This window comes from Musca vetustissima, unplaced genomic scaffold (assembly GCF_032173495.1).
Source record: "Musca vetustissima isolate MV318-11 ecotype Yass unplaced genomic scaffold, APGP_CSIRO_Mvet_v1 utg610828, whole genome shotgun sequence".
Lineage (NCBI taxonomy): Eukaryota > Metazoa > Arthropoda > Insecta > Diptera > Muscidae > Musca > Musca vetustissima.
In genome coordinates this window covers 1-13,497 of record NW_026872498.1, presented here as the reverse complement: position 1 = coordinate 13,497, position 13,497 = coordinate 1, and the positions used below count along the sequence as shown (strand labels likewise).

Genomic DNA, 13,497 nt, shown 5'->3' with positions numbered 1-13,497 from the left:
CCAAAATTGATTGTGGAGGCACATCCGCGGTTCTTAACCGATCTTTTTAAAATAGGTGTCCTTTTGTGTATTTTCATAGGAGATTACTGAAATCGGATGCGCATAAAAATCGTATGCACGTTGCGTGATTTTTAGCCATTTTTAGGGTTTTTGCATAGTAAAGTGCATCGAGTGGCACACTTTGACCGCTATATTAAACATCGAAAAATTCATAATTATTGAAAGACATTGATTCGGTTTATACGAAAATCGCATGCGCATCAACTGATTTCAACTAATTCGCGAATTGCAAGCTTTTCAATATTGATAATTTTTATGTATTGTAAGTGCAATATATTTGGCCATTAATGACGTCGAAACTCGTATCAGATGAATCTACCGATATTTAACAACCATCTAAAAGAATTTGCAGAAGAAAGCGTCGTATATTTTAGAAGATTAAGGCAAAACCGTATCCTCTTAACCATACTAAATACTAATCGAAAATTAAAAAAAAAAATTGTTTTAATTCAAAATTTAATTATTTTAATTTTCCGATATCTTCATGTTTCTATTTGTTTTTTCGCGACTATTAAACCGTATTTCAGTGTGATTTGACTAGTATGCAAAGAAAACAATGGTGTTTAAGCATTTGTGAAGAAATTCGCGAATTACAACGAATAGGAATCCATTTAATTTATATTTGAAATACAAGATTTAAAACCGCTATAACTTTTGTGCGCAGCATCCGAATTTGTGAACGCGAACAGATTTCGAATCAGCATATTTTTCTTAACCTATGTACCAAAAATCATAAATGTGCTCGCAAAAAAATTTTTCAAAATTTTTTTAATGAAATTTTAAAAGAATTTTGTAATTTCCCATATACCCAAAGTGGTGAAGGGTATTATATAGTTGGCCCCGTCCGACTTTTGTACTTTCCTTACTGCTTTTTAGAAACATGAAATGAAGCTAGGAGCGAAGAAAAATAAATTTGGGCCACCTACCCTATATACTTAATGAGATCCCCGACAGATTCAATTCAGGATTTTTGCAAATGGATGAACAAGTTTATTACACACTATATCTTACAGAAGTTGGCTGAGTGAGACTCACGTCCTTTTTTAAAGGCAGATCCCGCTTTTATGGAAGCGACCGTATAGTGTTTTTTTTTTTAAATTCCTTGCGTCGACACATCAATCCATGTATATGGTAGAGACGACGGGAATCAGCTGAAAATACAAGATAATAATTAATAGATTAAAATTTCCAATTACATTCAAAAATCTTCTTACCTTTGAAACTATTTCGAAATCCCAAAATAATTCAAAATATCATTTCTAAAATATTTTTTTAGAAATGATCAGCAGCTAAAATAAAAACGACGACTGAAAAAATGAAAAACGTTCCACCTGCTAACGAATGGGGGGAAGACAAAATGGCCGATAAAGATGAACTCAAAATGGTATAACCGAAAGTTTACGAATGAGGTGGGATAGATGGGATAGAGACTAAATGGAAACCGTGTTGTTTACGAATGAGGTTTAGGCAAATTATGATTAGGGATAAGTAAATCGACTTTCGATTAATCGACTTTTTGTATTGAAAAGTCTAATGCTAATGCCATGTACAGACGAGCGTTGTTCCCTCTCTCATTCGTGGTTCGACTCTTAATTATGAAGTAATTACATAGTTCAAAGGAACTACATTAAGGAACTAGTTCCTTTTTAAAAAAAGAAACGAGAATGATCGATCCGCTACGTGAACTAGATTGCCCAACTCTATTTGAAACTACTTAAAAATCCCAAAATAATTCAAAATATCATTTCTAAAATATTTTTTTTTTAGAAATGATCAGCAGCGTCCCAAAAACCAATAAATTTGATGGTGTTGCCATAACCCATAAAAAAGTTAGTTATGTTCTGTAGGCAGGGTTACCGACTCTATCAGCCCTGTGAAGGGGATCAATTACCCCCATGGCGGGGGTAATATAATTTACATAAATAATATTGGAAAATTCATAATTAAAATGCAAGCTACCATATATTTTACCAATCCGATCATCAGTTTCAAAAAATGCATATATATATGAAAAAAAAAACTAAAACGCTATTTACATTAGACCATTTTATATGCGTAATGGAATTAACAATTTTGTTATACTGGATTAAATAAATCCGGTACAATTTGAACGTACTGTAATTTTTAAATCAAATCCTGTAACAATTTTTTATAACAGATTAGAGTTTGTTTAGATTAATAAATCCACTCGATCCCAAACGTCAATTCTATAGCGTATACGTCACGTTAATCATGTTCACAAATTTATTTATTTATACAGTGGATTATATTTGACGTATATTTTATGGAAAAGACGTTTGAGATCAAGGGGATTTTGTAAATTTAAACGTAGTCTTAGATAACTTACACCGTCCACCTCTTCGCTATTACGTATAGTGTACGTTGTACTTATGTAGCTACTAATCAATGCAACAATTTTCCCTCGCTTTTCAAAGACATAAAAGTATTAAAAGTATAAAGATAGGACAATTGAATTGCCAAGTTGGCCGTTAGATGGCTTTTGCTCTGTTGTTACGATATCGTAACAACATTTTCTGTTAATTACAAAGATAACAACATTTTTTACTCTCTGAAATGCAATGGAATAATGACAGAAAAACCCTAGAGAGTTTAAAAACAATTTATATGTCTGGCAACATTTGGGAAATATATATGATGTGTTCCACAATGTGCAAGGCGAATTTTTGTCGCTGCTACAGAAATGTATTAAATATACAATGAGAACAGAGTATGTACATATGATATATAATTATTATTATATATTTATAATTATTATTATTTTAGGTTTTTAGTAATTTGAAGACTTTCTCCTACGCCATAGAATCGTTTTAAAGGACACCCCCGATGCAATGAAAACACAATGTAAATAGTGAAAGACCGCGAAAAAGCATTTCAATTTGAAAACGTAAGAAGGGAATCTATATTCACTACTTATTTCAATGAACTTAATAAAAATTTGGATACTGCAAAATATAGTGCACTATATAATAAGACTATATATGTTGTAATACGGATCTCAAATGGTTCAAATTTACGCATATTGCATTATACTATGTTCTGACGTTGTTCCTCTCTAATTATACCCTTCACCACACTGTGGTACAGGGTATTATGACATTGTGTATATGTTTGTGACAGGCGAAAGGAAACGAAATAGCATCAAGTGACGGCAAGAGTGATTCTCAAACTTTTAATTCATTTTTCTCGAAGCAGTGTTTCGCTAATGGCGGGCCCGATAACTCATAAACTAATAATCTAATCGGTTTGTTAGTACCCAATTAATAATAATAAAACATTTTTTATACTTTTTGTTGTTGTTGTATAATTATTTATTTATTGCCATAAATGAGTTTTTTCAATCACTTAATAATTTTGTGCGATTTTATTTTTTTAAAAAGATTTTTTTTTTTTTTTTTGAGAAGGAAATAAAAACTTTCAAGTGGCGGAGGATATTTTAGGCATAACTATATAAGATAGATTAAAAACCAGTGAGCTGAGCAGTATAGTCGGACGGGGCCGACCACATGATATCCTGCACAACTTCTACGAAAATTTGACTTCCTGTAGTTCTATATTCTGAGCTTGAGCCATATTTCGCAATATTTGCACCCTGTTGACATTCAGTACACCCCTTCACCGTGGGTTGTGCTGTGATGTTCGGCTTATAACTGTGCCTATAAATCGACTCGAAAAAAAAAAACACAAAAATAAACTTTCGGTCCACTTCAGCCCAAAATTATTATCTGATCATCACCGAAAATTATGGGCATTGTCCTTGACCATAACTGCGACCTCATGGAACATTTCAAAGCGATCACCGCTATATTTCCGCCCTTCAGTGTGGTAATGGTTTACTAAATTATATTTGAATAACCTAAACACTTGTTAATAGCAGCCGAGTAAATACGACAATATTGGTATCAATTTAAAGGTCAACCACTCTATTCGCTATAAAACAAAAATTTGTAATTTTTCACACAAAAGTCAGGATTCATTTGACCCGCTAAATATTGACCGATCTTTATTTAAAACTGGCATGTTTATTCTTTGCCCCGATACCACTCTCCGTGCAAAAATTCGCAATGTTGGGGTCAGAATTGTGGCCTCTGGAGCGACCAGAAAACCGACAAAAATAAAGTATTTGGTCCATTTCATCCCCTTAATATCAACTGATCTTTTCCAAAAACCATAGGGATCTTCATTGGTCAGAAGAACCCATCCTATATGCAAAATTTCGTGAAGATTGGTCCATAACTGTGGCCTGTATCGTGTTTACACATAATAATGGACAGACGGACGGCCACGCATGTCTAGATCGACTCAGCTAGTCTAGATATGACGATAGGTATACTTAACGGTGGGTCTAGGACCAACACGTCGCGGCGTTACAAACTCTTGGGGCTGCACAAAGCTATAATACCCTGACATATCCTAAAATCATTGTTGTTTTTGTATTCATGGGTCATTATTTAAATCCGCATCATAATCTTCAGGCATCCACATCAACAGGAAATAAACATATTGCAAACAAATTAAAAATTTATAAACAATTTATAAAATTTGGAAAAGTTTCTTCAGTTCAACCGTTAGCGACCAATCAGCCTTAATTAAATCATCACGGATGTAATCCTTGCAAGCATCGAGACCTTGGCCAACTTATCATCAGCTTCAAAATGACGGCCAAACATTTTTGGTGATTCACCGGGTATGGGTTCAATTTTAACCCAAATCTTTTTGATTCGATTGAGGTGACAATGTCAATATCGACAAACTCCCTTGCTCGGCACACAAATCGGTGTACCAACATTCACAATACTATTATCTACCATTACACCCATGACAAAGGGGGTCACGACTGTTAAAGATGAACTGTGGCAAAAAAAAATAATTTAATTTCATACAATCTCAAACTTTACTTTGGTTACCATATTTTTCAAAATAATTAACATTGCTGTTAAGTATTTTTTGGTGAGAGAACTTCAAAAAGTGCATTTTCCATTAAAATGTGTAGCCCTCTATAGCACAAATTTGACACTAATATTGGAAAATGCGTCTTGTCATGTCTTTACGATTGTATGTCTTTGAAGTAAACAAAGACATAGAAACCGTAAAGACTCGACAAAATGCATTTTGACAAAATAGTTTATGAAAAAATATCCAGGGGGAGTCAGGCATAACAGAGGCATGTTAACAATAAAAACGCAAATACGCGATAATGTGTGTATAAAATGTAAATAAAATTAGAGATCTGTACTCAAAAAATATGTTTTTGTTTTATAAGCTTGCACTATAACGTTTAAAACGTTTAATATTAGGTTCGTTCGTTTACTCAATAATTTGTACGAATTTGTACAAATTATTACAAAATGTTGTTCGTTTACCCAAAAGTCCAGTAAAAGAGAGTGAATTGAGAGAGCAGATTTGACAGTTGTGTTACTGAGTATTTGCAAATTCTTACAAGGAAAATTTACTCAGTAAGAATTTTCTTGTACCATCAGCTGATATTTAATCAGCTGTTTTGTTATGTTTTGTAAACAAACAAAAAATTGTTCTCAAGAAAATTGATTGTTTTGTGAATTTTATTTTGATTTTGTATCATTAAATACCAAAATGGATGAAGAAAACGCAAGTATTTAAAAATAAGGTAATACAAGAGTAATTGGCGAACGATTTTTTAGGTTCCAAATCCAAAAAAAAAAAGTGTGCATCCCTAACATGTCTGGAACACCATCGGTTATGTCCACCCCAATATCAATTGCAGATACAGGAATAACAGGTCACAAACTTTTAAATGGTTATGGGGAACAAACAACATCAATTTTCCGCTTGTTATCCCTTTTTCTAATAAAAATGCTGTTTTTTAGTTTGAGCCAATTTGTTTGTTGTTTTAATCAGCTGTGTCGAAACAATCTTTTTACTGGATGTTGTTCGTTTACTTTTTGCAGTTTTCTCTCTTGAAAAGGAAAAATTCGTATTTACTCTCTGCAAATTCTTACTGAGTAAATATTACTGGGAAAGTAAACGAACGAACCTATTGTTTGCTCTGTTGTTATTATGATATCGTAACAACAGAGGAAAAGCCATCTGTTGAAAATTGTTTACGTATCAATTGTCCTATCTTTATACTTTTATGTCTTTGAAGTAAAAATGCATAAAATAACTCATGAAAATCACAATTGTTTATATTTAAATCATGTGAAATTAATTGAACAACAATATGCTGAATTTACACACGACAAAGAACGTTACAAATTAAAACCCGAACTGTTTAATTTTAAACCCAAAACCGCCGCAGAGGACAAAAATGTGGGAAGCCAAAACAAAAGGAAACGTAAAGCGGATGCGGAAAATGAAGAATGTGAGGAACTAAAGAAATTAATACAACCGTTTCGTGAAGAAATTCAAAATTTAATACATCAAGAATATGTGAAGGATTTGGAGAATATACCACGTACGTGGGAGGAGAAATTAGATTTTCCTAAATTCTATGGTGCCAATGGAACAACGGATTTCCAAACCACCAAATTTCAGGAACATGATTTTATAATACCACCTTATTGTAAATTCTATAACCACAATATCAATGATGTTCGACAAATTTTACCCGAACTCGAGAAATATGATCTAATAATTATGGATATGCCATGGCAAAATAAATACATTAAACGTCTGAAGAAAGTCAGGGACTCCTTGGCCTATCACATGCTCGATAATGATAGTTTACAAAATATACCCATACAGGAAATGATTCACGCCAATTCATTGGTTGTACTATGGTGTACAAATGCTCCACAACATTTGAATGCAGTGCAGAATGATTTCCTGCCCAAATGGAATTTACAAATTGTCCACACTTTAAAATGGTTTAAATTTAATACGGAGGGAAATTTGATAAGTCCCATAAAAGCGCAGGGTTATAAACAACCATATGAAACGGTCTTTATAACATGTCATAAGAACAGAAATTTAAATAATTTGGATGGCATAAAAAGCATAGATTTTATTGCTAGCCTTCCGAGTATTATTCATTCCCACAAACCACCGTTGGCAATGTGGCTGAGAGAGTTTCTTGATGATTCCGTTCACTTTAAGGGTTTGGAGATTTTTGCCCGCTATTTACAGCCACAATTTACCTCAATTGGATTGGAAGTACTAAAATTAATGGATAAACGTTTGTATAATAAAATACAAAGTTGATGCTATTATTGGAAAATAAAATTGTTTTTGATTTTGAAGATTGATTACTCAAGATGAGCTTTATTATAAATGGAAGGTAATTTTGTTGAGAAAAATATATAATATTTTTAATGATTGAATTTTAAATATTTGTATTATAGAATGGAAACATCAATCAAATACAATATGAGTTTCAAATTCGAATAGAACATATAGAACATCTATATCGGGCTACAGAAGGACAACAGAATGTCTTTTATCTGCAAAGGAACTACAGAAGGATTTCTGCCAATATAAAACTTCTTATCCTTTCCATACTTTTTAACATGAGCTTAATAGTATTCTTGTTCGTATAAGGCTTTGGTCCTTGAAAAATTCGTTGACTATAAACTAAATTAAGAGTAAACTATCAGATTTGGATGACAAACGTATGACCTAAATATTTTTGCTTGTTGTCTTAATTTTTCAATGATGAAAAGATTTAATTCGAATCTCATATTGATTTCAGAGGAAAGTTGTTGGTGTTATTCGTAGGTTTTATACCATAAGCATATATCTTTCACCATGGGTTAAGAAGAGATTAGGTTATGCTATATTTCATTTCGGACGATAACAAGGCAATAAGAAATATAAGGAAGATATCAAAAGCTTTCAAAATGAAAGATATGGGAGAAGTATTAACGGTTCTTGGAATGAAGATCACCGGAGGCGTAGATAATATAAAAAATGATCAAAGTAAATATATTTCAGAAATTTAAGAATCGGTAAAATTCTTACCTTAACATTAAACCTTTCTAAGTTATAGTGTTCATATGAAAATTTATTTTCATTATTTTTTATTCAGTTTCATTTATTTTGTCATTTTTTGCAAAACCACAACTTAACAGATATCACAGGATAATTGGAGACAATACAGATTTAAAATAAATAAATAAAAGCCTTTGAAAGCAAAAAAGAAAACAAAAAAGGAAATTGATTTCATCTTCTTTTTTCGATTTTAAGGTTTTGCAGTTGTTGTTGTTGGACTGGTAGTAGTAGTACTTGTGGCACTGATGGTTGTTGTGGCGATTGGGGCAGTTGTCGAAGTGGTCGTGGTGGTGGTAGTTGTTGTTAATGTTTTTGCAGTACTATTCCTAAAATAACAAAATTCGATCAGCAAAATGGAAACACAATTAAAAATTATAAAAATATAGGTTAGAATTGAACCAGGGACCAATAAAAATATATATTAGAATATGTATTACCTTGTAAATTGGTTTGTTAAAAAAGCAAGTTAGGGTGTACTCTATAATTCTTCTCTTGTGTATATGTGTGTTACATCTTCCACGGTACCCAAGTGTATGGAATTATCCTCATCTTCCTTTGTAATAACTTTGGCATTGTCATTTGTTTTTGGTTGTGTCTTTGGTTTTAAATTTTTGGCTTGTTTTTGATTATTTTTGGGTATATAGCTAACCGTGTTTGTATCATTACTAACTGTTGTTGTTGAGTGCAATGACTTGCCTGAATCCTTCGAGGAAGGATCAGGACTTGTTAGTGTAATTTTCGAACCATAAGCAATTCTGCAATAATTAAAATTATGTCAGACTGATGAGTGTGTGTGTGTGTGAATGTTTTTCAAGTGCATAATTAAATAGGATTATTTTCAATACTGATTTTCGAGTTTCATAAATGCTTTGTTGTGTGCACTTAAATGTCTAAAATTTAAATACCTTTTATTTATATTTACAGTTTTGGTTTTTGGGGGGTAGCATGGCTATAGGCATTAAATGTGCTTGCATTGCTAGCTAGCTAGCCTATTGACGTTGTCGGCTTGATCCTCGCAATTTTTGTGGTTGTCTAGCATTGAAAATTTTTATACATTTTTTTTTTGGTTTTCGATGGCAAATAGAAATATTTACACACACATAGAAGCATTAAAATGAAAAAGATTTATATTTACCTATCTCTTGTCTGCATCGAAGCTTCTACATCCAAATTTCGGGGCTGACGAAAATCACATTCCAATGAAAATGCCGAATCACCGGGTGTTATTAACTCGGGATCGTTTTGAATAACAACAATATTCGAATAGAGTTCACCATCCTTAACCGTTTGACACTGATCCAAGGCAAAACTCATTTCCAATGATTTTTCGCCCGAACTTGAGGTGGGTTTTACAAAACACGGTGCGGTTTGTTTGTAAAAACTACCGCGGGTGTACATAACACCAGTGAAGGGCTTTTCTGTCTCCAGTACAACATGCATTGAATCGGAGCCACATTTTAAATTGACTTTTTGTATGCCCTGATCGGAACCTTCAATTTTAAAGGTATCCGAAAGATCTTGTTCCCAGATTTCTGTAAAATAAAAAAGAAACAGTTTAACAAATCATATAAAAGAAAAATTGCCAATATCGGTCCATGGTCCACTATTTATACCCTTCACCACTCTGTGATAATACCCTGTATCACGTCTTTGTGCATATGTTTGTAACAGACAAAAGGAATCGAGATAGACCCATGGTTCCTTTTGAGAATATAAACAGAATCACTCAGTCGATTTATGCATGCCGTACGTTCATGTATATTTGTGACCAAAGTACAGGTCGCATATATGATCCGATTTGGATGAAGTTTGGCACAGGTCATTTATTTGGCCCAAGGATGAACCCTATTGAAATTGAAGAAAATCTGTTCAGATTTAGATATAGCTTCCATATATAGTTTGGTCCGATTTTATGAATATTGTGCACCAAACTCCAAATATTTGTCCAATTGAGACAACTTTATGCACAGCGTACTGACTTAGGTGTAGATTGATGTACACGAAGTTTTATTGAAATCGGTTCAAATTTACATATAGCTTCCATATATAGTTTCGTGCGATTTTATGAATATGGTGCATCAAACTCGCAAATTTGTCCAATTGAGAAAAAATTTTGCACAGCGTACTGAATTAGGTATGGTTCAAATTTAGATATAGCTCCCATTTATAGTTTCGTCCTATTGTAAATGGTGCACTGAAGTCCCTATATATGTTTCGATTTGAACGAAATTTAGTGCAGCGTACTAAATTGAGTCTAGAATGATGTGTGCTGAGTTTCCTGGAAATCGGTTCAGATTTAGATATAGCTTCCACATACAGTTTCGTCCGATTTTAGGTAAATCGTGCACTAAAGTCCACGATTTACCTAAAATCAGATAATATGTAATTTTGTGGTCCTAGACTAATTTTCCAGCGAAATGACTGTCATTACGAACTGGAATTTGACATCTATTTTTCGGAATATTTGTTTTTAGAATCTAAATCCATATTTCTGCAAATCCCCCATACAAAGGTCACTCGTAATTTTCGGTATGTTCAAGGTCCTAACCCCATTTTCCAAACTAATTGATTGGGGTTGATATTTCGTTTTTTCCCGCAGCATCGATTTTACATATTTTGAACGTTTAACTGATTTGGGAGGATGTGAAAAATTCGGCTCGAAGGAACTTGCGGACGTTTTTAATTGTTTCAAATATTAATTTTTTCCAACTGAGAACAAGACGGAGGATTTGTGTGTGTGTGTGTAAAGCCGGCTCTTAGCATTCCTAACCGGTTTCTCAGTTCATTCACTAAAATTTCTTTTTGTGTTCTTGCGTTTAAGGTTAAGAAGTTGAGACCAACTGTAAACACCTGAGTTTTTATTGTAGTTCCATTTACCTTGTTGTTGCTGCTGTTGTTTTTGTTGTTGCTTTTGATGATGATGATTGTCTTTTTTGGCCAAACTAAGCGTCACGAAGCAGACACTCAAAACAAAAACAGTTAGAAATGAATTTCTGGACATTACAAACATTTTTTTTCGATTTTATTAAATTAAAATTTATTTTTTTTTAATTAAATTTTCTTATATTTTTTTTTTTATTAAGTTTTCTATTTTTGAATCACGCTAACAAACGTTTTGTGTTTACGATTTAGTGTCCAATAGTCAACTGATGATTTGAACGCTTTGTCTGAGCCATATAAAACCCCTGTCAGCCATGGCCAATTGAACGCAAAGAAAGAAATGTGGGTATGGAGAGTGAGAGAAAGAAAGAGAGCGGACGGGCGAGCGGGAGCTGCCGATCATAGAAAGAAGAAAACAACAACAACGAATTGTGTAATTTCTGGCCAAAGTAAAGAAAGGAGAGAAATGATTAACTGGGGCTTACAGTTTGGTTGAATCTTCATTACAAGGAGACCATAATGTAAGCTTCTTCTTTTGGTGGCCTATCTAGTCCACGGTAGAGATGATAATGGTGATATTACCTGGCACCACCAAATCCATATGTGTGTGCGTTAACATAAATAATATCATTATTGTTGCTGTTGCCTTAATAAACAAATAGGTGGCCTTTAACTCTGGTCTATTGTGTATTTGTTGTTGTTGTTACTAAAAACGTGTCTGTTGCACTAGCAGCAACAACACCAACCAACATCGTACGCAATTATTAGAGTTTTTTATTACGATTTTTGCAATACGATTATGTTGCATCGGGAAATGTATTGTGATGTCTGCACATCAATGCACACATTACGAACATAATTGAATATTAGGGTGGGTAGAACGTCACGTATTTTATGGGAATTTTTCTGGTTATATTTGAAGTTTCCAAAGGATAAATTGCAAATTGCGGGAAATAAATAACAAAGTTATTATGATTTTAGAACGTACACGTTTGTCCAAAAACGTGCGGTCCCAGACGTATGCCTTACAGATTTCTTTACGGTCCATAATGTGTTAATATTAGTCCTTTAAAAAAACCGCTTTCATCTCTATTTAAATTTTAATTTTCAAGTAGAAGCCCTTTCTTTAAATTTATTACATAATTTAATTAACTTCAAACCACCTTAATATTCATCGGTGCAACCAATGATGTTGCAAAGCAAAGAAAGCAAGGAAAACAAAACGGAACAATTATTTTGGGAGTTTTCCGCATTTGATGCTTGAGTGTTTCTGTTACTAACACAGCGCGGTGCTGGCGGCCCAAAACAACAATTTGGATTAACTTCCGAAACAACATTTCATGAGCAGTGAGCGGTTGCATTCGACAATGATTTTTTTTCTTGGTTTGGTCATATCGCGTGTCGGTACTGGACGGAAGTAGTTTATAGATTACCTTTCTAGTTTGGATTGTTAACACAAAAAAATGTAACAATAAGAGAAACAAGAAGAAAATTTATATCATTTGTAATGGTTATTAAAATATTGACACGTTTTGTGGGCATGGGTAATTTAATTTCCCCTCAAAGGAGAAAAACACAACCTCAAAATTGAACAAGTAAACAAAACCTCAAAACAAGCTAAATTTTTTGCTTTATAGATTTCAAAAAGATCTAATGCACGTTTATTAAAATATTTACAGAAGTACTCCTCATTGGCATTAAGAAAAAAGTTCTTCAGGGAAATATAATCTCAAAAATTTGAAAATTAAACATAAGCGGTATCGTTGTATAGGGAATAACCCAAGAAATTAGACTCACACCCAAAAATGTTTTCCAAAAACATTTTGTAATTTGATGGGTACATGCACCCACTCAATTGCAGTTAATTTTGTTGGAAAATGTTCCTAACATTTAAAAATCGACAAAATGCTGAAAATCGGATATTTTGTTATAAGGGAGCCTGTTCATGAGGAAATATCTATACATGTTGGTAAGGAAATATTGTACCCAATAAGAATAAAAAAAATATAATATTATATTGAAATGATTTGGAAATTATAACCAAAATTCTCAAAATACCGAAAATACTAATAACTTTTGGTAGGAAGATTTTCTATCCAATGAGTACCCAAAATATTAAATTGTAACTATTTAGGTTGGAAAACGTGTCCAAAATTCCTTAAAATATCGAACTTTTTGGTAACCTCTATATGGGGGCTATACCTAAATATGGATCAATACTGATCATTTTTGTAGGAATATTTTCTATGCAATGAGAGAGAACCCAAAATAGTAAATTATAGACAATTCGGTTGGAAAACGTGTCCAAAAAGCTGAAAATTGAGGTTACCTCTACACGGGGCATATACCTAAATATGGACCAACATTGATAAATTTTGATATGGGAATTCTTTATTCAATGAGAACACAAAATATTAAGTCCCAGTTAATTCGGTTGAAAAACGTATCCAAAATTCCTTAAAATACCGAAAATTGAGGTTACCTCTATATGAGGGCCATACCTAGATATGGACCAATATCGCTTATTTTTGATAGGGAGTTTTTTTATTCATTGAGTACCCAAAATATTAAATT

The 13,497-nt window shown here is 33.0% G+C and overlaps 2 protein-coding genes across 2 annotated transcripts; one reads left to right on the top strand and one right to left on the bottom strand.

Moving 5' to 3' along the window:
- Positions 1 to 6,207: 6,207 nt before the first annotated feature.
- LOC133324897 (N(6)-adenine-specific methyltransferase METTL4-like) lies at positions 6,208 to 7,257 on the top strand. Its single transcript, XM_061533757.1, has one exon. The coding sequence runs from the start codon at positions 6,208 to 6,210 to the stop codon at positions 7,255 to 7,257; it is 1,050 nt and encodes a 349-aa protein (XP_061389741.1).
- A 1,264-nt stretch (positions 7,258 to 8,521) lies between these two features.
- Positions 8,522 to 9,582, bottom strand: LOC133325000 (uncharacterized; the record flags this gene model as incomplete). Its single annotated transcript, XM_061533863.1, has 3 exons — positions 8,522 to 8,596; positions 8,660 to 8,798; positions 9,179 to 9,582. Coding segments are annotated over 3 exons (618 nt in total), but the record flags the coding sequence as incomplete, so codon positions are not given.
- Positions 9,583 to 13,497: the final 3,915 nt, after the last annotated feature.